The sequence below is a fragment of the Galeopterus variegatus genome, unplaced genomic scaffold (genome assembly GCF_000696425.1).
Source record: "Galeopterus variegatus unplaced genomic scaffold, G_variegatus-3.0.2 Scaffold687, whole genome shotgun sequence".
Taxonomy (NCBI): Eukaryota; Metazoa; Chordata; class Mammalia; order Dermoptera; family Cynocephalidae; genus Galeopterus; species Galeopterus variegatus.
Window position 1 is genome coordinate 803654 of NW_007726798.1, and position 25875 is coordinate 829528.

Here is a 25875-nt window from a genome sequence, read left to right on the forward strand (position 1 = left end):
ATTATAGTTGTATATATTTTATTGGGTATAAAGTGATGTTATGATTTATGAATACAATGGAATAATTAAATCAAGCTAATTAACTTGAATACTTTTTTGTGGTGAGAACATTTGAAATTTATGCTTAGTGATTTTGAAATGTGCAGTACGTTATTGCTTACTATATTCATCATGCTGTGCAATAGATCTTAAAAACAAAACAAAACACTTATTTTTCCTATCTAATTGAGGCTTTGTATCCTTTGACCATCTTTTGACCCATTTCTCCTAACCCTCCCCCACCTCTGGTAACTGCTTCTTTTGAGTTTGATTATTTTAGATTCCTCATATAAGTGAGAACATGCAGTATTTGTTTTTCTGGAGCACTTTCTTTTGACACTATATGTTCCAGGTTCACCTTGTTCTTTACCTGCTGCTCAAGTTCTAGAATTAGTTGTTTCTCTAAAAAACCCTGGTTCCTTTAAGTGAAGAATGATACTGTGTACTTAGATATCAAGATCTGGGTGCTAGATGAGCTCATCACTGTTGGGGTGTCACTGCTCTGTCCGTTAGAGGCCAGAGTTAGGGAGTATATATACTGTATGTATGAGGGTACTTCAAAAAGTTCATGGAAAGATTTGTATTATATTTCAATTCCATTTTTCCATGAGCTTTATTATATATGTGTATGTATGTACATCTCAATATTTATTTCTCATCTCCAATTCAAATCCAATACTACAGGGTTCATTTTAGCCTTCCCTGTTTGTAACTCTCTTCTCTGACAGTGAGAAACTTGGCACCCATTTTTCTTTTTTTTGTCTTTTTTTTTTTTTTTTTTCATGACCGGCAACGGATCGCAACCCTCAGTGTCGCGCCCGTACCGGACTGGGACCGGCTACGGGATCGCAACCCTCGGTGTTGCTCCTGCACCTCTCTCAGCCAGTGAGCAGCTGGTCTGTATGTAGGATCCGAACCCTCGGCGGGAGCGCCGCCACACTTCCCAAGCGGCGCACTATAGCAGTGCGCCACCGGGCCGGCCTCAACACCCATTTTTCTTAATATGTTTTCTTATTTAATCAGTCCTGTGTGTAACTAATCTCCTGTTTCCCCTAACTGGTGTAGGCACTCTCCTTAGCCATATTTTAGCTTAGAAACCTCCCTTTTGTATATGCCCTCCTTACCCAACTCAAGCTCTGACAACCCCAAGTTGGGCTGCTGCCTTTCCCCTCCCCTCACCATGTGAATGCCCTCCTCACCTTCCTTGGACTCTGACATACCACACTAGGCCACCTTCCTATGCAAATGCCCTCCTTACCCACTGAGGCTCCAGCTCTAGGCTCCAACACCCTGTATCAAGCTGCCTTATCATATGCATCATCTCTTTACCCTGATTGGTCCCCAACATCGGGCTGTTCCCCCTGTACAGACACTCTTCTTATTCCACTCAGGGTCTGACACCCTGAGATGAGCCACCATAGCTTTTCCTCACCCCCACCCTCCAGGGATTCCTATGTTATAAGCCCTGCCCCATCTCCTCTCCCAATGGCCTTGGACAGAAATATTGAGGAACTGTGAGGAAAGAGAGACTTTATACTGTATTTGAGGTTTACCTTTTTTGTGACTCTTTAAAGGCAAAAGCAGTTAGATACTAAACAATTTCATTCTAATTAAATTTAATAATTAATTCCAAACAGTTTTAGAAGTAGAAGAGACCAAATCCTTACAACAGATTGACAAATGATTATGTAATCTCTGTTTGGACACTGAGGAAATTGTTTATCACAAAACTGTTTAGAAGTTCACAAAAAATAATTAGGTGAATTTTTTCCTCATACAAAGCTAACATTGGCTTCTCTATTAACTTTAATTAGTTCTGTCTTCTGTACTATGTTAGGTAAGACTAAACTATTTTTCAAAATAAGTCATTCAGTTATTTGAAGCATTTTTGTCATCTAAATCTTTACCTTTCAAGAGTTAAAAAAAAAAAATCATGTGACATGATTTTCAGATTCCTACGTTATGAATGTATTGCTTTTAGACGGTGATTTCTAAATCTAAAGACAATTAGTCCAAGTTTGGTCTGACCTACACAGAGTATAATGAAATGCATACCTCCTTTATTCTATATGCTATTCTTTTATAATTTTAGCATTAACTTTTTTGGCACCCATGTCACTGTGTTTCCTGATTGAGTTTGCAGATGTCTAAACTTCCTAGGACTTTTTCACATGAGATACTATTATGTTATGTTTTTGAATTCTTCAGCTTGTGCTGTTGATTTTTTTTTTTTTTTGATGTAAGATTGAACTCAAATTTATCTCTAGAAATTTTTATACTGTATTGTGCCATTATAACAAAATATTTAAACAATCTGTCTGTCATTCAGCATTTTAGATACCCTACCCAGCTTTTATTAATGTATACAAATTAGAGAAACTTTGTTTTAGTTGAAATTATTTAGTGGAATATTGAAAAAGCAGATATAAAAAATGAGATTTCTAACATATGCTATTAGAGACATCCGTCTTTTCTTCATTCTGGCCTTCAATCAACTACTTTTCACCTCTTGTCTAATTCAGTGGTCAAGAAACTTTATCTAAAAAGAGCCAGAGGATAAATATTTTAGGCTTTGTAGGCCATACAGTTTGTCTTGCAGCTACTCATCTTTGCCTTTTAGCGTGAAAGCAGCTATAAACGAATGAGCCTGGGCTGTGTTCCAGTAAAACTTTATTTAAGAAACAGGCAGTGGACTAGATTTGTCCTGTGTGCGATAGTTTGCTGATCCTTGTTTCAAATATCCTTGTCATGATCCCCTGTCTGTCACAGGAGACTATCTTGTGCTTAGCTAAAATTCAGATGACTTTATTTGTGGGTCTAGTTATGTGAGTGAAGTAATGAGGTTGTGCAACATGCTGTGATCCTAGTAAATCCAAACTGATTTCTAGTGATCACTATTTCAAGAGCTCACAACCATCTGTTTTTTTTTTTTTTTTTCCATGTCCGGCAACGGATCGCAACCCTCAGTGTCGCCCCCGTACCGGACCGGGACCGGCAACGGGATCGCAGCCCTCGGTGTTGCTCCCGCGCCTCGCTCAGCCAGTGAGCGGGAACCGGTCTGTATGTGGGATCTGAACCCCTGGCGGGAGCGCCGCCACACTTCCCAAGCGGCGCACTATAGCACTGCGCCACCGGGCCGGCCCACAACCATCTGTTTAATAAATTATTTGAATAAATGATTTCTAGGGATCATTACAATTTGCCAGAAAGGAAACTTGAGAATCAGCCTCTATTCTTTACATTTAAAAATAGAAGCATCATTTGGCTTTGTGAGGTATTCTGGCACATCAAAGATTGCTGAGAATAGAGCTGGCTGGTTTGCTTACTCAGTAGACCATGGTGCTGATAACACCAAGGTCAAGGGTCTGGATTCCCCGTACCAGCCAGCTGCCAGAAAATAAAATAAAAAACTGTAGAATTCAACGTCAACTGTACCTGTCACTATTAAGGAAAATAGATAGTAGAACATATATACTTAAGAAGGAAATTTAATAAAGGTGAGAGAGAATAAGAGGGCACAGAGCTGCTCTGAAGAAGTTTAATTCTCTAGGCCTAGATGTAATAGGAGTTGACTTCTATATTTTTTATTTCACAATAATATCCACTTCAAGAACTGGCTGTACTTTTCGATTGTCCTTGTTATGAACATGACCAACAGTTTTAATTTTTATGATCCTTCGCTCATTTGGATTTTAGCCTTCTTTACAAGTTTAATAGTTTACAAGCATATAATACATGTCATTTGTGCATTTGGTGTGTGTCATATGCTCTGGATTTTAAAATGAAAACATGGTTTTTATCCTTAGTGAAAACAGATATGAACAGAAATTTCAGTCTAAGGCAGGTGCTTCTCTAGGCAAGAGAGAAGATTACTAATGAAGGACCGAAGCTAGTAGAAAAGATTCTGATATGGAGTCAGGGAGAACTATCGAAAAACTATGCTAAAAATTATATTTGAGCTATGTGATGAAAACTCAAAACTAGGGATTGGTTAGATGAATAAAAGTGAGAGTGTGAAGGGAAGGGAAAGTAAGAGAAGACTTTCTAGACAGAGGAGACTAGAGGGAACTGACCAGTTTAAGAGAGATTTCTGAGTTAGAGCCAACAGGATTTGGGGACTGATTTGACATAGAAAAGAAGTTGAAGAAATGCTAAGTCTAAGGTAAGGACAAACTATCTAGTTATGAAGACCATGTAGGTGATGCTGTTACTAGTGATTCTGAGATGGAGTGTACATGTTATAGGTTTTGTTAGACAAGGAGATATCTAGGAACCCTTTAATAACATTTGTCTAGGATTCAGAAAAATAATGAGGCTAGAGATAAACACTTAGGAGTCATTATCATCTAGGTAGTAATTGGAAATCATTTAAGGGGATGAGCTCACTCTAGGAGAAAATATAACATATTTCAGACTGGTGGCCTGCTAGTTAATAGGGTCTCCAGGTTTGTTTTTTAAATTTTTGAATTATTTACCATCTATTTATATCTACAAATCTAAAAATTTTAAGTAAAAATATAGTTTCCAGACTTGAAAAAGGAAAATCAAAAGGCCTAACAGAAAATAGCTGGCATTGAATGGTGCACTTACTTCCTCTTTAGGTGCGTGTAGCTTCCAATTTAGCATAATCCCCACTGCTTATTTACAGTGTTACCTGCCTGACCCCTGTAGCATTAATACAGGACTTTTGGTACTGTGTAACCAAAAGAGTTCCAAGAATGGAACCCAGTACAGGTGGTAGAGGAGGTAAGTGATAAAGAAGAAGACCCCATTGAGAATGGTGTATCAAAAGCCAAGGGAAGAGAGTTTTAAGAAGCAGAGGATGGTCAGCTATGTCAAAAACTAGAGAAAACAAATAAGAAGGCTAAAATACACTATTAGACTTGACGCTAGGAGGTCATTAGTGAGAGCAGTTTTAATAGATTAATGGGCTTGCTGAGTGAATGGGAGTAAAAAGTTAGAGATAGCAAGTATAGACTACTCTAAAAAGATCTTTGGTGGGGAGGAGAAAAAAGGATGGTAGCTCTTCTGTGAGTTTTTATGTGTTGTGCCTTCCATTATTTTGTGTCTGTTTAAAATCAGATTTTATCACCAAATTCCCTTTGCAGCCCTCATTGAGAGGGCTTTAGAGTCTAAAATGGCTGGGAATTGGGGATGATGGTGTTTAGTGACAAGTGTGTGGGTTGCAAGGAGGAGACAGATTTGAGACTGTCACAGGAAATGAAGCTAGGAAAATGGGTTCGTGTTAAATTGTGAATGGATTAGGAATAGGATTTATTATGCAGAAGACAGCAAAATCCAGTATCATTTTTATGTAGGATATGACACAAATTTGTTTTTAGGAACATAATTTTAGAAATGGGGCAGGAAGATCAAACTACAAGACTTTGTGTATCCTTGTAAGAGATGGTGGTTGTTTAATAGTTTAAAGCATAGAGTGAAGTGGAGAGAACTGACCAGATTTAAGAGACATTTCTGAGTTAGATTCAAAAAGATCGGGAGGCCAATTTCATGTTTATTTATTTATTTATTTTATTTTTTCTTTTTTGTCTTCTTTCATGTCCGGCAACGGATCGCAACCCTCAGTGTCGCGCCCGTACTGGACCGGGACCGGCAACGGGATCGCAACCCTCGGTGCCGCGCCCGCACCTCGCTCAGCCAGTGAGCGGGAACCGGTCTATATGTGGGATCCGAACCCTTGGCTGGAGCGCCGCCACGCCCCCAAGCGGCGCACTGTAGCAGTGCGCCACTGGGCCGGCCCTTATTTTGTTCATCACTGTATTTTACCAACATCTGGTACAATGTTTGGTGATCAGTAGATGTTTTTCAGAATGAATGAATGAATGAGTGAATGAACATCTCTTATTGTATTGTCAGAATTAACTCTCATCAATTTGAAATTGTTTTACTTTTTGGAGCTTCCTTTCACAATTGTAACTTCTTTTTTCCTGAACTCTCAGAGTACTTTCAGTCAGTCTTGAATATTTAATTAACTAAGTCCAATCTTTTATTTTTTAAACTGTTATTCTAAAATGTATGGCCACCTTTTTCTTTTTCTAATATTCTTTTGATTTACAACTAGTTCTTGCCTGTTGGTTGACTTCCGTTCATAGTAAAAGTCTATTTCCAGAAGAAGAAATTGTCATTACAACTGTTTAAGCATCTCTGGGATGCTTGGGTTTAGCAAATGAACTTAATAGCAGTTGTTGGTGTGGTAAATGTGCATCAGAAAAGCATCACACTGTTATCTGTCATGTGCCTCTACAATATCATTTCTCTTTTCTCCTTTTAACTCTACCCAAGTGTATAGGGGTACCATCCTTATAATTTGGCAAGAAACTACCATGATGGATACCTACTATTAGCCAGACATAATAGTATGCCCTTTATGCACATTACCTCATTGAATTCTTCTGTCAGTTACATTTTACATATAAGGAATCTGACTTTCAAAAGAAAAATAACTGTTCATAATCACAGTCAAGTAAGTGGCTGAGCTGGGATTTTTGGTTCAGATTATTCTCCAAAGGTATGCTCTTTTTTGCTATTATATCTGTGTGTGTATTTTGTGTGTGTGTGTGCGTGTGTGTATATATATATATATATCACACACATGCATACATACACACATATATGTATTCATTTATTAAGGTACTTCAGAAAGTTCTTGGAAAGATTAGTATTATCTTTAAATTCTGTTTTTCCATGAACTTTTTAAAGTACCCTCATGTATAATATTTCACCATTAGGTTTATCTTTTTTCCAGAAATATTTATTTATTTTACCATATCCAGTTTCATTTGGCCATTTCCCACCTTTAGCTTTTCATTTTTCTTTTATTCTAAATTTATGCATATAAATTTGCCTGTAATACACACAACTCTCATAGTTTAATAATGTTTTAATTTCAAGTATTTGAGGCAGTTTTATAAAAGAAAAATTTATAAATTACTGATTTATATTTCAGGTTTTGATGGATATGTTTGATCAGGATGACATAGGTTTGGTTTCTCTCTGTGAAGATGAACCTAGTTCTTCAGGTGAATTAAACTACTATGACCTTGTCAGAACTGAAATTGCAGAAGAAAGACAGTATCTTAGGGAACTCAATATGATCATAAAAGTGTTTCGAGAAGCCTTTATTTCTGACAGAAAGCTGTTTAAACCTTCTGTAAGTACCCTTTTTGGATCTGTGATTCTGAGTACTCCCAAAAGTTAAATGACATCTTTAAATCATAAATAGTAACTTTATATACCTTGTTAGTACATAAAATTTTTTTAAATGTGTTTGGATTTTAAAAATATGTGAGTTGTTATATTAATGTAATCAATGCAGTGACAATGAAAATTAGACACAAAATTGGAAAGGGGGATTTACACTGGAATGAAATCTTTCTCTGCTATACATTATTTGAGATTTATGTTCAGTTCATTTGGAGGGGTGAAAAAGATGTATGGTCTAGAAAAGAAGGACCTTTGCCTTTTCCTTTCTTTTGGTGAGTACTTTAAGACAGTAGTTTAAAATTTAAACTGTGGAACTTTTAAAAAATAAAAGATTATGCAGAATGCCACATAAAGAAAAGCACAGTTGCTCTGTTTGAAGAACGGTAGGAGTGGGATGAGTAGGATGGGGATCCAGAGAGCCTGATCCATCTCTTAACTTCTGTAGCTTCTAATGTCAGCTCAAAGGAACCCAGCGAAACAAACACTGTCTTTTAAAAAAAAAAGATTTTCTTTTTCTTCTCTTCATCACATGATTTATTTTTCCTCAAGTGTCTTTGTGACTCCCACTTAAAAAATATTTAGCCTTTAGCTTATATATCTTGTACCTCCTAACTTCCTCCCCAGAATAACTATTACATGACTAAATAGGAGTGATGATCAGACACAGCTAGCTGAATGCTTAAGCTTTTCTCATTTTTGCCAAAGGAATGAGTTTAAATGATAATTTAAAGTGTTTTAATTGGCCTTTACCTTTTTTCTTTCGTACATATGTTTAACAATGTTCATAATAGCTCCCACTGGACATACTACCTTAAGTAGCCAGCATTTTATGTTTTTTTAAAGTACTGTCCTATTTTATTTGACCTTTATAACAATCCTGTGAAACAGGTAGGGCAGGTATTATGTCTACCTTACTGCTATGGAAATTAACACAAAATGGTTGTGATTTAAATGAGTTATAGAACTTGAACTTGGATTTGGGTTCTTTTCCATCACATTATAATTGGATTTTACCTATAGTGGTATGAAGAATAAAAGCCTAACAGATGCTGGTAGCTAATGTTATCTTTGCCTTTTCTGTGTCTCATCAGTTTCCATTCCTCAGGAATTAATTTTTATGGGTCTCTTTTCACTTGGGTTAGTGCTGGTTTGACAGAAAACTTCTGTTATAATACTGAAGGACCAAAAGGAAGAGTGGAATCCCTCTTTTCTCTGTCTCTACTATAATTTTTTTTAGCATAGACTAGATTATAAACTTTTGTGGTAAAGACCAAGATCAGAGCATAGTACTCAGCAAATATTGGATAAAGGAATGAATGACTTAAAATTGATCTTAATTTACTCTTTTGGGCTCTTCTCCTATGTCTTCAAAAAGCCCACACTTATGGAGGGCCAAATATGTGCCAAGAGCATTTTTTAGAAAGTATCTTATTTAACCCTCATAAGAACCCTATGTGCTGGGTATTAGTATACCACCAGATGTGTGACCATAGGCAAATTACGTAACTGCTCTGTGCCTCTGTTTCCTTATTTGTAAAAGGAGGATGATGATAGTGCCTGTCTAATAAGGTTATTATGAGATTATGCATCAAGTGTTTAGAATAGTGCCTGCAATATATAAGTGCCCAAGAAATGTTACCCATTGTTATTGTCATTATCATTCTATTCCAGGGTCATTCATCTAGCATGTTGTAAATGAAAAAATGAACTCTTTTTCTTCTCCAGTCTCACATTCAACAAAGAACACTTGTATGACCAGATATTTGGGGTTTTTTCACCCATACACCAAGTAATTCTCTGGTGGATGCCAACTGGGTGTCCTATAATTCAACTCAGTTGTCACATTATCTGCCTGATCCCACAGGTTAAGGGCTCAATCCTAACATGACTGCCTCACTTCAGGTACCAGTTGCAAGTCTCAGGTAGTAACCTGTGCATCTTCCTGGCTGGCTATAAATTGGGATTCCCGTGATTGCCTCCTTGTGTTCGATTAATTTGCTGGGACAGCTCCAGGACTCAGGGAAACACTTACTTACATTTACCAGTTTATTCTAAAGGATATTACAGAAGACACAGATGAATAGTCAGATGAAGAGATGGATAGGGCAAGGTATGGGGGATACGGAGCTTCTGTGCCCTCTCTGGGTAAGCTACCCTTCTAGCACCTCAAATCTTGTTCTAGAGTTTTTATAGAGCTAGATCTCTGGCCTCCCCACACCCCTTCCTAGAGGTCAGTGGGTGGGGATGGAAGTTTCAACTCTCTAATCCTCTAATTATTTGGTCTTTCTGTTGACTGGCCCCATCCAGAGACTAGCTAGGCATCCCAACCTAGCAACTTCATTAGTATAAACTCAGGAATTATCAAAGGAGCTTGTTAGAAATAACAAAAGACACTTCTATCACTCAGAAAATTCCCTAGGTTTTAGGAACTCTGTGACAGGACAAAGACCAAACGTATTTCATATTATACTACATGTGTGGTAGAGCCAGGATCCAAGTTCAGGTCTGTCAGGTTACAAAGCCCATGTTGTTTCCACTATAAGATGCCAGGGTGAATAATAGTTGGCCATAAACTGAATAGTCAATCATATGATCTGTTTGTGTCCAGAAGACTTGAACCTGTCTTAACGTAGATATAACTCACACATGAGAGCTTGAATGAAATCTTTAATTCCTTCTCAAATATAGGAGATGGTCCACAAATTGTGAAACCAGATTGTATCTGGATTAAGAGTCATCTTCATTCTGATCCCAGCTCTTGTCATTAACGAGCTCTATAAAACTTTGATCAAGTGTTAGCATCTTAGCCAATTTTAAAACATTCATATGCCAGAACTGTTTATGTAAAAAGTTGCTTAGAATCACCCACAGTATAAGATTTTAGAATCACTGAACAAAATTAACTAAAAATCTATATTTTCCAGTGTTTTTACTGTCTTTTATTCCCTTCCTTTTTCATGATTGACTTTGACTACGTCTTGGAATTTATTAGTATGAGATTGGGTGAAAATATACCTTTAACACTTATATTACTGTTTATATTTAGTAATTTTTAAGCATAATTCTCAATCTCATATGCATTAACCTTTCTGTTTCTTTTTTCAGGATATTGAAAAAATTTTCAGTAACATTTCAGACATACATGAATTGACTGTGAAGCTTTTAGGTTTGATTGAAGACACAGTTGAAATGACTGATGAAAGCAGTCCTCATCCCTTAGCTGGCAGCTGTTTTGAAGATCTGGCAGAAGTAAGTTTACAAAACTATTTGATGTTCTCATTAAAGTCCTAAATGTTTTATTAAGAAATTTAGTAAAAAGGGGGCTGGCTAGTAGCTCAATTGGTTAGAGCACGGCCTTGTAACACCAAGGTCAAGGGTTCAATTCCTTGAGCCAGCCAGCTGCCAAAAAAAAAAGAAATTTAGTAATATATTCTTTGTGAAAATTAGAAAATACTGCTTTCTACTATGAAAAAAGTACTTAAGATTTATCCAGTAGCAAACTAAAATTACATTGTCTGTACTATATTTACAGTGACTCTTTACAGTGTATGTATTTATGGTAATATTTATGGTGAAAGTTTATGTATTAGAGTAGTAATGTTTAGGATTTTTTAAAAATGGTAATTGTGGGCCGGCCCGGTGGCGCACTGGATAGTGCGCCGCTTGGGAAGCGCGGCGGCGCTCCCGTCCGAGGGTTCGGATCCCTATTGGTTATTATCATACAAACTATGAAAAAAGTACTTAAGATTTATCCAGTAGCAAACTAAAATTACATTGTCTGTACTATATTTACAGTGACTCTTTACAGTGTATGTATTTATGGTAATATTTATGGTGAAAGTTTATGTATTAGAGTAGTAATGTTTAGGATTTTTTAAAAATGGTAATTGTGGGCCGGCCCGGTGGCGCACTGGATAGTGCGCCGCTTGGGAAGCGCGGCGGCGCTCCCGCCCGAGGGTTCGGATCCCACATGCAGACCGGTTCCCGCTCACTGGCTGAGCGAGGCGCCGGAGCAGCACCGAGGGTTGCGATCCCGTTGCCGGTCCCGGTCCGGTGCGGGGGCGACACTGAGGGTTGCGATCCGTTGCCGGACACGGAAAAAGACAGAAAAAAAAAAAAGGTAATTGTGTTAAGGTGAAGGAAAATAAGTTTTATTGACTATAGATCTTTAACCTTTGTAGATATTAAATTTAATTTTCAAAAATTAAAAATGTTTATATTTTAATCTTTTTCCAGAGCGAAAATCGTTTTGTTGTCTTTTAAATGATTATAAAAGTAGTGTAGTTCATTGTAAAAATATTCAGAAAAATAGAGATAAATATAAATAAAATGAAAATCACTCTATTTTGCAACACCCAGAGATAACTCATCTGTATAATATTTATTTTTGTAAAATTTTTTTGCATATAGACAAACCTATGAATATTTACAAAAGTAGGATCCTACTATTTTATAACCTACTTTTTTCACTCTATATGTCATGAACATTTTCTATGTTAGTAAATATACTTCAACACAGTTTTTAAGCATAAATAATACCATCTTATATGGAGACACTATAACATATTTTAAACATATATTATCCATAAGCTTGTAGGTTTATTCCTTTTTTGTTGTTGTTATTGTGAACAACACTGCAACAAACATATTTGTATTATGCCTTCATAGTCTAGTAGTTTTTTTAGGATATATTCCTGGAAGTACATTCTTAGAGCTTGGAAACATTTTGCCGAATTTACTTCCAGATAAGTTTCAGTGTATGCAGATCCCCTTTCTCCCTCCACATCTTCACTAACTCTGGGTATTATTCCATTCGTTTTGCCAGTCTACTGGGGAAAAATAACATCTCATTTTTCTGTAATTTTGCTTTTTTTAAAAACTAATGATGTTGAACATCTTTTTATACTCATTGGCCATTTTTATTTCCTTTGGAAAACAAGGCTTTAAAAGTACTGTCTTTAGATTTTATGTAAAAAGTTTTCTAATTTTATAATCTCTATCTATATTTTTCTTGTAGACAAAGAAACTGATAGTATAGAAATATTCACTTACTGATGCCTAACCAAAATATTCAGCTTTGGTTCTTAGTAGAATGTTTTTACATTGTGATATCTTATCATAATAATATGTGATCTGGTTGTTTGCTATTAAAGATGTCATGGTTCTAAAAATACCATATTTTTAAAAAATTTTGATGTATATGTAAGACAAAATTTGCCTTTTTAACCATTTTTAGGTGCACAATTCAGTGGCAGTAATTAAATTGACAATATCGTACAACCATCACCACTAAGTATTTCCAAAATCTTTTCAACACCCCATCACCCAATGAGCAATAACTCCCTATTTCTCCCTACCCCCAACTCTTGATAACCTCTAATCTACTTTCATTCTTTATGAATTTGCCTATTTTAGATATTTCATATAAGTGGAATCATACAATATTTGTCCTTTTGTATCTGCTTATTTCACTTAGCATGTTTCCAAGGTACATCCATGTTATAGTATGTATCAGAACTTCATCGCTTTTTGTGGCTGAATGATGATCTGTTGCATGTATATACCACACTTCGTTTATCCATTTGTTTGCTGGTGACCACTTGGATTGTTTTCACCTTTAGCTATTGTGGATAATGCTGCATTGTTTTCAGTTCATTTGGGTATATACCTTGGAGTGGAATTGTTGGGTCATATGGTATATCTATGTTTAGCTTTTTGAGGAACTGCCAAATTGTTTTCCATGGGTGCTGCACCATTTTATGTTCCTACTGCACCATTTTACGTTCCTACTACCAAGGGACAAGAGTTCTAGTATCTCTGCATCCTACTAATACTTGTAATACTTGTTTATTTTCTGAAAAAAATTCTATTTTTGCATTTTTTAAATACAGAAATAAAATAGATGTCTAAACATTGGGGTTATTGGTTATTATCATACAAAAGGAATTTATTTAAATATATGTTATGCTGGTCTGCCTAGTTAGCTCAGTTGGTTAGAGTGTGGCCTTTTTACACCAAGGTCAAGGGTTCAGTTCCCCATACTGGCCAGCTGCCTAAATAAATAAATAAATAAATAAAAACATTGGACAAACCGTGGGCAGTTTCTGATTATTTTTATTCTCCTTTTCTAATTTTGAAAACTGTACAATGGTTAAAACAAAGGTATCTCTTTTGCTTCCTTTGAAAGTACCCTAAATATAAAGTCATTTAATTACTTTAAGTTAGCCACAGCCTTTTTTTACTAATAAATAGCCTTTTTATTTACTGGGGATAAATGTGCATAAATATTTTAATAGTTTGATACTTGTGGCTGCAAAGTCGGTGACTTATTTTAAGATTTGTAGCCTCTTGTTATCTATTGCTCAAGGGTCACTACTTACATTTTTAAAAATTTACCAGTTGTAACAGTAGTTATGGTTTGCTTTTGAAAAGTATAAAGCAAAAAGTGATGAAACCTAGTTGAGGATTTGGATAAAAATTTGCCATTAAATAATCTGTGCCATATTAATAGAAAAGATATTCTTTTAAACCTAACACATTTTGCTTTTTTTTGAAAAAATAGGAGCAAGCATTTGATCCTTATGAAACATTATCACAAGACATTCTTTCACCAGAGTTTAATGAACATTTCAGTAAGTTGATGGCCAGACCTGCAGTTGCTCTACACTTTCAGGTAAACTTAAATTGAATGTTATTTTTTATAATACTTTTTGAATGTTTATTGAATGTTATATATTTTATAAAGCAACTAAAGAAATATTTTACTATTTTATCCTTCAAATATTTGTAATTCTAGAATCCTTTTATAAAGTAAGTGAGCCTTCAAAAATTAATTCTAAGCCTATTTTATTTATTTTTTTCAATTTTATTTATATTTATTTTTGTGGAGTGTAGTGTGTTGTTTCAGTACATGCGTGTGCTGCACAGTCAATCACTGAAGGTAGTGTTGTACCCATTAGTCCACCTTAAGCCTTTTTAGATTGCATTCTGTGTTCTGTCTTAAGTTCTTTTGATCTATTCTTAATGTAGAAATCTTTCATAGTACAACATCACAAAAACTGAATGACCACAAGAATCTTGTACATTCTAGATCTGGGATATGGAGATTAATCTGGAGAGCAATTTCAGGATCATATTCCCTACAGGAGGAAGATTTGGAGAAATCATAGAGTTGAGAATAGCCTCATATATATATACTCATACTGATTTCTCTATCAGGCATATAATTTAAAGGAGATAAACACTATATTGAGGGGGAATATGCAAGTTAATTGGCTCAGTAATGCAGTTAAATAAAATGGAAATAGGTGGGGAGAGACAAATAAAATTATATTTTTACTCTCTGAACACTTACAAAGAAGTGAACATTGGCAAAGATGATGCTTGACTACTTATCATCTGCAGAAACTTCTGCATCCAGACTGAGTCTTCCCTCTCAGCGTATGAATATGGTCAAGTCTTTATTGCCCTAAAATAAGAAAGCAAATAAATGAATAAACATTTCTTCACTCTAGCTACCCCCCATTTCATTTTTTCACTTTGCTGCCAGTTGTCTTCATATTAATTTTTACCATTCTTCATCAAAACACTATCATCTGTATTCTATTCAGAACCTAACACTAAAAACTGCCTTTGACAATTAATTGCCAAATCCAGTGCATATTTTTATTTCATGTTTATGTCTGTAGTATTTGTTAGTCCCTCTCCTGTCCATTGGCTCTCATGATACTACTTCCTTTTAATTTTCATCTTCTCCGATTTCTTTTTCTGTCTCCTTAATTGTAGCTATTACTGAACTTCTGTCATCCCCTGCTTTTCTGTCCTGTGCTCTCCTTGGGTGACTTCATCCATATCTATATGTTGGTGACTTCCTATTTGTATTTTCAGGCCATAATTCTCTTTTGAGCATGGGGGGGGTGGGGATGGAGGGAGGGTGTGTGTGTGTGTGTGTGTGTGTGTGTGTGTGTGTGTGTACACACTTTTGTATAATCAGATACCTTGAACTGACTAACTTGGATATCCTACAGGCACTTCTCTTCTCTGTGCCTTTTTTACTATGAATTCCCTTTATTTATCTTCTTCTACTACTCCGTTTAAAAATTTGTCAACATGGAATCAAAATTATACATAATTCTTATTTTTTTTCTAATTCTTAAAATTTACTTTAAATGAAGAATATTAAGTTAAATATTATGTATTCATATAAACCATGAAGTAAACATTAATTAAATGGACAGTCTGCCTATAGATCTTTGCATACTCATTAAAAGCCCTTCAACACATTTCTTGTTTTATTCCTGTTTTATTGGGAATTCTTCCTGTGGGATTTGAATGTTTAGGACCCAGTTATTTAAGCTATTGCCCCAGATGTTCATGAGTTAGATAAAACCCTTTTTCTGGCCAGACTCACTTGTACTATATTAACTTAAAAAAAATGTGTTCCGTTTAAGGTGAAGTAAAGTAATGCTTCATTAAAGAAAAAGAACACCCACACTCCAAAAAACATCATTACGAGCTGTATAGCACTCTTTAAGAAGATGAGCTTTGGAGTCAGAACTTCTGGCTTTGAGTCAATTAATAGTTGTTTTACCTTGAGCAATTCACTTAATCTCTGAGACTCAGTTTGTTCATTTGTAAAGTGGTGATGATAATAATGTGTAACTCTTAAGGTTTTTATGAAAATTAAATGGGAATACATATAAAGCACTAAGTACAATGTTTTGCACAAATTAATCACTCAGTAAATGTTAACTCCTGTTATTGTCAGAGGCCCCTTACATTGTAAATACACATTGCAAAAATTTTAGAATGCACTTTAGTAGCCATTTCAGTGGCTACTGAATCAAATTAACAAAACATGTGATCTTTGTAGACTAATTTTAAAGTTTCATGTTGGTTCCAATTAAAGTACTTTACATAAAACATCCAGATTAATTTAAATCACTATATTAATTTGTTTAATGCTGTCTTAGTTCATTCAGACTGCTATAACAAAATACCATAAACTGGATTGCTTATAAACAACTGAAATTTATTTCTCACAGTTCTGGAGGCTAGGAAGTCCGAGATCAGGGTGCCAGCAGATTCAGTGCCTAGTGAGGGCTTGCTCTTCTGCTTCATAGATTGTGCTTTCTTGCTTTGTCCTCACACGGTGGAAGGGGCAGACAGTCTCCCTCAGGTCCCTTTTATGAGGCCACTAATCCTTTTCATTAGGGCTCTGCCCTCATGTCCTAATCACCTTGTAAAGGCCCTACCTCTTAATACTATTACATTGGGGATTAGGTTTCAACATGTGAATTTGGGGAAGTGGGTACAAGCATTTAAACCATAGAAAATGCTAAAAGAAATTAATCTTTAGGAAAACAGTTGACTCTTTGTGCATATCTTGGTAACAAGTCTGGGTACCAGGTAACAAGTCTGTTGACCAAATTATAATTTAACTTCAGTTAACAAAATGTGAGAATTATGGGAGTGTATATCTATGAGGATATTTTTAAAAAGAAGCATATAAGGTTTTTTCTCACACTATATATTAGCCTTGTTATTTGTCTTATGGAGAGAAATACCAGTAGTCAACCTTCAAAACATTTAAAGTCAACATGAGTGACTTTTATATCCTTTATAAATTTTTGAAAATCATTTATTTCACAGAGTAGTAGATTTCAAAGCTGGGGTATACCTATCCCTACTATACACTAAAATTTTTCAGGGGATATAAAAGCACAGATAGTTCTAAGGGAATCAGTTTCTAGTCTGCCTGAGACCTTGTTTGTGGTATTTTACATTCTCTTTTCCAACTTCTCTTACACATGTACCTCTTTCCATACTGAATTTCCCATTACACATTGATCCAAGGTATAAAAACCTCCTGGGCAGCAACCAGGAAAAAAATTCCTCCTGAAAGAGTTCATTAAGTACAAAGCAAAAGAGTTTCCAAAAGAAAGGTGTAGGGTGATTATGGTAAAAACTCTTGGTAGCCAAAATGTCATATCTACCTATGTCTTGTCATATCTGTTTGACTACCCAAGAGTTAAGAAGTGAGATGGTTTTCACAAGGGTGAATATTTACTTTCTTAAAAAAGTACTTCATTATTCGCTTGGGATAAAGGAGAGGAGAGGCTTGTAAAGTTCTCATATTTGGATGTACTATGTTAGAAGCAATTGTAGGTTCTTCTAGATGCTTCTAATCCATGAGACCATGACATTAACTTGTTTATTTGAATTTAAGAATTAGGGGGCTGTCCAGTTAGCTCAGTTGGTTAGTTAGAGCATGGTGCTGATAAAACCAAGGTCCTGAGTTCGATCCTTGTACCAGCCAGATGCCCCCCCCCCCCCAAAAAAAAAAAACTTGGGATAAAGGAGAGGAGAGGCTTGTAAAGTTCTCATATTTGGATGTACTATGTTAGAAGCAATTGTAGGTTCTTCTAGATGCTTCTAATCCATGAGACCATGACATTAACTTGTTTATTTGAATTTAAGAATTAGGGGGCTGTCCAGTTAGCTCAGTTGGTTAGTTAGAGCATGGTGCTGATAAAACCAAGGTCCTGAGTTCGATCCTTGTACCAGCCAGATGCCCCCCCCCCCCAAAAAAAAAAAAGAAGAATGAAGTCAGGCTTTCTGACAAATTAAGTCTGATCTGGCTGTTTATTTTGGCAGTGAAGACTGGCTTTGTCAATTAAGTTAAATGACAGCCATTTTCATAAATGAGCTAAATCTGAAATATTTTCTATCATTGTTGAAATTTATTTAAATCACATTTACAGTATACAGTATCCTGTAAAATACATTCTTTGTAACTATTTAAATTTAAAGCATTTCTAATGATGATGATATAAAAATGTGAGAGAGGGTACATAGCTTTTCAAAATTCCTTTAGTGTATATAGAAGCCAAAACATTTGAAGAAATGCTGTAATGAACTATTGTGAATGTTATATTAGCCATATAAAAGATGAAGAAATGTATATTTATCTAACAGTTTAAAGGATAAAAGAGAGAAAAGAACAACTTGATTTACAGCATTCCTATTTAAATATTTAATATTTAAGAACGTGCTTTTCATTAGTTTTGATGATAAGTTTGTATCCTGTAGTTTTAAAAACAATGCCTGTTAGGCACTGCTGTTATATGCCCTAGATATCAGAGATTTACCATTATATCTTTTTGATTCGCAGTCCATTGCTGATGGTTTTAAAGAGGCAGTTCGTTACGTCCTTCCACGCCTTATGCTGGTGCCAGTGTATCATTGTTGGCACTATTTTGAATTATTAAAGGTAAGACGAAAGCTTCCTGGATTGAAAGTATTTCTGAGACCTAAAAACTAGTTTTCAACATGATTATATTATTTTTAATACTTTTTATTCATAAAAATAAAGTATCTTAAAATTTCTAATTTCTTTCTAGGGACCTTTGAGAAAATTCTATATATTTTACTTATCTTCCGATATTATGTGGTAGATAGAGGAAAATGAATCTTTATCTGTTATTTCATAACACAGAATCTCAAAGTACTAACCTAATAGAAAAAAGTTTACTTTTTAAAATTAATTTGGAGACACCCAATACTAGTTTTTTAACTCTTGTTTTATGTAAGTAATTAATAACTTTAATGTGTATCATTGCTCTAAATTTCCATTTTGTTTTAATTTATTAAGAAAATCACTTTTGAAGTTGACTTTTTTTTTTTTTTCGCAGTATTCTTTCTGTCTTAGCTATGACCCAAACAACACATTAAAAATACATATATCACTTTTTAAAAAATGATTCTATGCTTTATTTTAACCACCAGTCCTGGTCACATTGGCTGAGGAGTCTAGTGATTAATTGGTGGCAAAAGTAGCCATGGCCTCAGGATGAGTCAGGCCATCATAGTCAGTGTCCTGATTTTAGATGCAGCCATAGTAGCTATAACACCAACCTTGATGATTTTTAAAAACCAATCATCCAGGCAGGGGAAAAAATAAGTTTAATTATATAGTCAAACCAGGATTTTTAAATGTTGGCAAATATTAGAAGACAACTATAAGACTATGATAAGACTTCTAATAAGATGCTAGCATTAAAAAAATTTTAGGCTGGGCCGGCCCGGTGGCGCACTGGATAGTGCGCCGCTTGGGAAGCGCGGCGGCGCTCCCGCCCGAGGGTTCGGATCCCACATACAGACCGGTTCCCGCTCACTGGCTGAGCTAGGCGCGGGAGCAACACCGAGGGTTGCAATCCCGTTGCCGGTCCCCGGTCCGGTACGGGGGCAACACTGAGGGTTGCGATCCGTTGCCGAACACGGAAAAAGACAAAAAAAAAAAAAAAAAAAAATTTAGGAATCCAAATGTACATCTGGGGCTGCCTGTGTATTATTCATATGAAGCCTGCAGTCCTTTTTATGTGTTCTTTATGGATCCATTAGTCTCCACGGAGATATACGCAATCAAGTTGCTCATGTATTTGTACGTGAAAGCTGGTTAAGCTCCAGCATCACACGCTGTGGGTAATAAGACTCCGTAAAAAAGAATTCTTGGGGTAGGTACTTATTAGAAATTGCTGGATAAATTCGTGGTCTAGATTCCTACAAGATAATACATAAAATTATTCTGGCTTTTATTTCAATGTTGTTTCCAATGGATTAGATGGTAAAAGTCTGAACAGGCTATCCAAATCAACAACTTGGTATCCTAAAGGAGAGGTACAAAATAATCAAGCAGAAAGATACTTTGCTTCTAAAGAGCAATAAAAAAGTTGGGGAAGAAAATTTTACTGAGCAAGATGTATTGGAATTACATTTGAAAAAGGAAAATAATCTGAAAGGAGGCAAAAGTCCTCAGGTGTTAGCTGGAGTTAGTGAAAATCAATAGCAGTGACAGAATTGAGATAGGATGGTTGCCAGGAAATCTCCTTTTCTCACATTCCCACTTTGGTAACTATTCCTATCTTTAAAAGATCAAGGGAAAATGTACAAGGAACTTGAAGTGGGAAAAGAAACATTCATTACAATGCTTGTCTGATACTCTTTCATTACTAGATAGTGGTGCTTTAAGGCTTCACAGAATGAATAATAAAGAAAAACCACCCATATCTGATCAATGAAACTTTAATCCTTAGAATAAATAGGAATATACCCAGTTTTAATTAATGCACAGCGAAAACAAGAGCAAATGGAAACGTGGAATGGACAGACAAGCCACAGAAGAGAAGGTATTTAAAATAGCAAAAGATTAATACCATAACTGGGTTGAATTAAAAAAAAACAAAGAATTTGAATAACTCCACAAAAGAGATTATCCAGGAGACACATAGACATATATTCAAGTTTATTAATAATGAAGAAAATATGAATTAAAACCACAAGATATCACCAGATGACAGAAATTTAAAAGTATGAAAATATGCATAAAGAGCAACATGAACTCTTGTGCATTCTTGTAGGAGTGTAAACTGTATGAACCACTTCGGAAAACTGCTTGGCATTATCTATTAAATTTGGAGATATGCACCCCTTATGAACGAGCAATTCTGTCCCTGAGTATATACTCTAGAGAAAAAAATGCATGCACATGTGTACTAAGGGACATGTACAGGAATGTCCATAAGCAAGTATTATCAGTAATAACAAAACACTTTATCAATCAGAAAAGGATAAATTGCGGTTTCTTCAGAAAATGGAAGAAAATTAAGTACAACAACACACAACATTAAAAAGCTTACAAATATGAGGGTACTTCAAAAAGTTCATGGAAAAATAGAATAAATAGATAATCTGAATCTTTTCCATGAATTTTTTGAAGAGTTCTGTATGACTTTGGGAGATAGTAATATTCACTGTATATATATATATATATATATATACCTCACTTTGTTTATACATTCATATGTTGATAGACCCTTGGGTTCTATCTGTTTTTTGGCTACTGTGAATAATACTGCTATGAACATGGCTGTACAAATATGTCTTCCAAACCCTGCTTTAAATTCTGGACATATATCTAAAAGTGGAATTGCTGAATCATATAGTAATTCAATTTTTAATTTTTTGAGGAATTACTATACTGTTTTCCATAGGACTGCACCATTTTACATTCATACCAACAGTGCACAGGATTCCAATTTCTCCACATCCTTGCCAACAGTTATTTTCTGTTTTTGTTTTGTTTTTTAAGTAGTAGCCGTCCTAAAGGATATGGGGTGGTATCTCATTGTGGTTTTGATTTTCATTTCCCTAAGAATTAGTGATGTCGAGCATCTTTTTGTGTGCTTTTTGGCTGTTTGTGTATCTTCTTTGGAGAAATGTCTATTTAAGTCTTTTTCTCATTTAATGAGGTTGTTTTGTTGATGAGTTTTAGTTCTTTATATGTTCTGGATATTTACCCCTTATCAAATTATGATTTGCAAATATTTTCTCCCATCGTGTAGGTTGCCTTTTTGTGATACTGTTTTACCTCAGTATTCATCCAAAATAAATTCCATTTCACTTTAAGCTTACTTTGGATGAGAACCATAAGAAAGAATGGACCAGTGTGACTCAAGGCTATAATGTTCTTTAGGAATAGAAAATACAATCCTGGAGCAGTTTCAAGCCACTGTTTTAATTTGAAGTATATGCTTCAGTGATATACTGAGAGATATTTGTGGACTTAGCATTTAAATATTATTTGAGTTTTATTTCCTCAAATTAGGTTTATGATAAAGCAAGATGGAAAAGCAACTACATAATGAGAAGTTACATGACACCATATACAGTTGCCTAAAATTATTTTATTTTTGGCAGCTGGCCAGTACAAGGATCCAAACACTTGACCTTGGTGTTACCAACCTCTAACCAAATGAGCTAACTGGCCAGTCCCCTCTAAAATTATTTTAAAGTACATTGTTGGATTATTGTTACTTATAGCAATATCTTAAAGTTCATTTTATAGATAATATTTTTATTTTTTGTTCTTTTCAAATTTTTTCTCAGATAAATTTTTTCAAGCCACTTTTTTTAAAAGATAAATTTTAGATCTTTTTCTTCATATATATTTCAACAATTGTGCAAGAGGGAAAAAAAAGCTTGTTTCCTGACTTATATCACTATATAATACATTTCTTACATTCAAAGAAAAAAATCTGTCTATTCTTCATTATTAAGGATGTATGAACTCTCTCACTTTAGAATTGATTTATTCAAAGCCAAGGAACATTTTCTTATTCTCCTAACTCTCTCATTCTCTGGAAATTTAGTAATGGAAAGAATAAAAATTCTCCTCTCTCTTGAGAGGACTTTAATTTAGATTAAAGCTTAACAGGAAGACTTACTATTAGTAACTTTAATGAGGTTCACTGGGAAAGATAAGCCGCATTTCAATATGAAACAATCAAGTTTCTTTAGGTATTATTTTTCTATCTTTTGCTTTGAAAAAAAGAGAAGTTATAAAAATAGTACAGTGAGCTCTCTTTACCTAGTTTCACCAGTTGTTAACATTGTGCAACATTGCCTTTAGGTATTATTTTTCTATCTTTTGCTTTGAAAAAAAGAGAAGTTACAAAAATAGTACAGTGAGCTCTCTTTACCTAGTTTCACCAGTTGTTAACATTGTGCAACATTGGGTTTGTCATTCTTTGTGTGTATGTGTGAGTATATTCATAACAAGAGCTTGAGGTAATCTCTATTGAAAGAAATGTCCTGACTCTTGAAAAAAAAACTATGAGTAGTTTACTACATATTTACTCTTTCAGTACTGGCACATCATTCAAAAGGATACTGAAGATAATGTGTTTTTTTAAAAAGCACATAAAGAAATAGTCATAGGTTTTAATGAGCTGAATTTCCCACCAAATTACTAGCTCTGCTTTTATGAAAATCTGAAGAGAAGTTTATTACCAAAAAAAGAACTGATCACATGTATTTCACATCTAGATTGAACTCTCAGTGTAATGAATTAGAGACAAATTCATAATTTATTATGATTTCCCTTGCTTTAGACACACAGATATTCATAGTAGATATAGCTTTTTGTGGGAATTTAAGAGAAGCAGGATAAATATTTTAGTGAAGTCTCATAGAGTTATAAAAACACTTACACAAAGTATAAAATCTTGGACAGGATATACTTATAAACAACTAAGGAGAATAATGATTATCAGGTAAGTAAGGAATATGTTCTTCAGACAGGTTCATAAGATACTACACATTAATGAAAGATTGGTTTCATTTTATTATTTAGTTTAAGCACATGTTGCAAGGGTATTTATTCTCTTTGACATCTTTTCCAAAGCATACTTATTTCATTTTATTTCTTAAATCGTGTAATTATTCAGTTTGTTTTATCATAGAAAGGATCTTTTTCAACTCACAGTCACCAGATTTAGGCATAGACCAGTGTTTTGCATGGTGGCATCAGGTGTCATTGAAGAGAAGCAGTGTAGTAGTGTAGTGAAAAGCATCGACTCTAAGGTTAGAGCTCCTGGGTTGAATACAGACTTTGCTACTCACATTGGGCAAATTACTTAACTTCTCTGTGCCTCAGTTCCTTCATCTGTAACTATCTTACATAGTTGTAATAAGGATTGAATAAGCATAATGCATAAAAGAGCATGTACAGAGCAGAACTCAATAAATGTTTATTTTTGTTTACTTGACAAAATCATAAGTATTTTTACAATAAGTCATTTGTTCTAACTACTTCTGATGGTTATTTATTGGGTACCTACCGTGTGCAGGTACTATACTAAAAATGAATAAAACAATCCCTAGGCTTTAAGGAGTTCACAATTAGTGAAGAAGATGGATATCAAACAAAGAATTGCAATGTAATACATGCTTACTAGAAGTAGTACTATGGGATCACTGAGGCAGGAGTAAACTAGCTCTGCTTAGGGAAGTTAGAAAAAAATTCATGAGTATCGAGTATACTTGTAAAGGGATTTATCCTACTGAGTTCGTATGTGTGTGTCTGTTTATTTGGGGGAGTCATGAAAGAGAAATGCTGAGGAACTATGCAGATTGAGAGAGACAGTATAAACATCACAACTTGGTGCAACACTGACTGGATCCTGTATTGGGGGGGAAATTACCCTAAAGGACATTATTGGAACAGCTGACAAAATTGGAATAGGCACTGTAGGTTAGATATTATAACTTTATCAGTGTTAAGGTTCCTGAAGTTGATGACTATACTGTGAGCCTATAAAAGAGCATCCTCATGGGCCGGCCCGGTGGCACACTGCTACAGTGCGCCGCTTGGGAAGCGTGGTGGCGCTCCCGCCGAGGGTTCGGATCCCACATACAGACTGGTTCCCGCTTACTGGCTGAGCGAGGTGCAGGCGCAGCACCGAGGGTTGCGATCCCATTGCCGGTCCCAGTCCGGTACGGGTGCGACACTGAGGGTTGCGATCCGTTGCCGGTCACGAAAAAAGACAAAAAAAAAAAAAAAAAAAAAAAAGCATCGTCATTCTAAGACACACCACTGAAATATTAAAGGAGTAAAGGGGAATGATGCTATTTGAGAGTAATTTGTGATACATTTGACTTTTCCTTATATTCCAAAAACAACCTCAGAACCATTCAGGAGTGGTTCCCTTTTCTCTACAAGGAACTGACTGTATAGTATCACAAACTCCTTTTACATAGTTCAGGGTAAAAAATGGTACATGCATGCCAGCACAGAGAATGATGAAGCATGTGGCAAAATGTTAAAAATTGGTGACTCAGGATATATAGGAATTGTGTTACATTTGCACCTTTTCTATAAGTTTGATATTATTTCCAAAGAAAAAAACTAAGGGGGAAAAAGGCATTATCTGAAGACATCTTTATCGAAAGGAAGCATTTAATTGTATCCTAGAGGCTAAATTTACCAGGTGATAAGGAGGGCAGAGGCTGATATGTAGAAAATTTATGGGAGCATGAAAGAGCATGACTTATTTGCAAGTTGTTCAGTGTGGTAATTTCTATGTCAGTGTAAGACGTTTAGAATATATTCTTTCAAACGTCTATAGAGAAAAAACCTGCATATTCATTAATATGGTATTTATTAAATCTTACTGCTGAACATTCAAGAAATATTTAGCAAATTGCTGAACTAAGGTTATGCCAAACAGAGTCGTTGTTTTATCTACTTCTTTTTTTTTTTTTTTTGTCCTTTTTTGAGACCGGCTGCACCGCGCTCAGCCAGTGAGTGCCAGCCATTCCTATATAGGATCCGAACCTGCGGCGGGAGTGCTTCCTTGCTCTCAGTGCCGCACTCTCCCGAGTGCGCCACGGGCTCGGCCCATGTTTTATCTACTTCTGTCACCAGGGAAATCCCATGCCCTAAATGTCCTGATATTTTTTTCTGCTTGATAGCTTGTAATTATTATGTGACTGTTTATTTACTTACTTATTTTGGTGGCTGGCCAGTTATTACATGGTTATTTAAAAATGACATGTGGAAAAGTTTGTTTGAGAATCCTTAAAACTAAGTAGACAGTAGAAATATAGTATCCTCATACCCCTGAGTTGAAAAGCAGTTCTCGGGCCGGCCCGGTGGCGCACTGCTATAGTGCGCCGCTTAGGAGCGCAGTGGCGCTCCCGCCGAGGGTTCGGATCCCACATACAGACCGGTTCCCGCTTGCTGGCTGAGCGAGGTGTGGGCGCGGCGCCGAG

At 35.5% G+C, this 25875-nt stretch overlaps 1 protein-coding gene across 2 annotated transcripts in view; it reads left to right on the top strand.

The window, feature by feature from the left end:
• SOS2 (son of sevenless homolog 2 (Drosophila)) overlaps positions 1 to 25875 on the top strand; it is a 69774-nt gene that overhangs the window by 5133 nt on the left and 38766 nt on the right. For both annotated transcript variants that reach the window (XM_008571405.1, XM_008571406.1), the window contains exons 4-7: positions 7007 to 7210; positions 10369 to 10512; positions 13826 to 13936; positions 18437 to 18535. In XM_008571405.1, coding sequence (XP_008569627.1) covers positions 7007 to 7210; positions 10369 to 10512; positions 13826 to 13936; positions 18437 to 18535 — 558 coding nt within the window. The remainder of the gene's footprint in view (positions 1 to 7006; positions 7211 to 10368; positions 10513 to 13825; positions 13937 to 18436; positions 18536 to 25875) is intronic.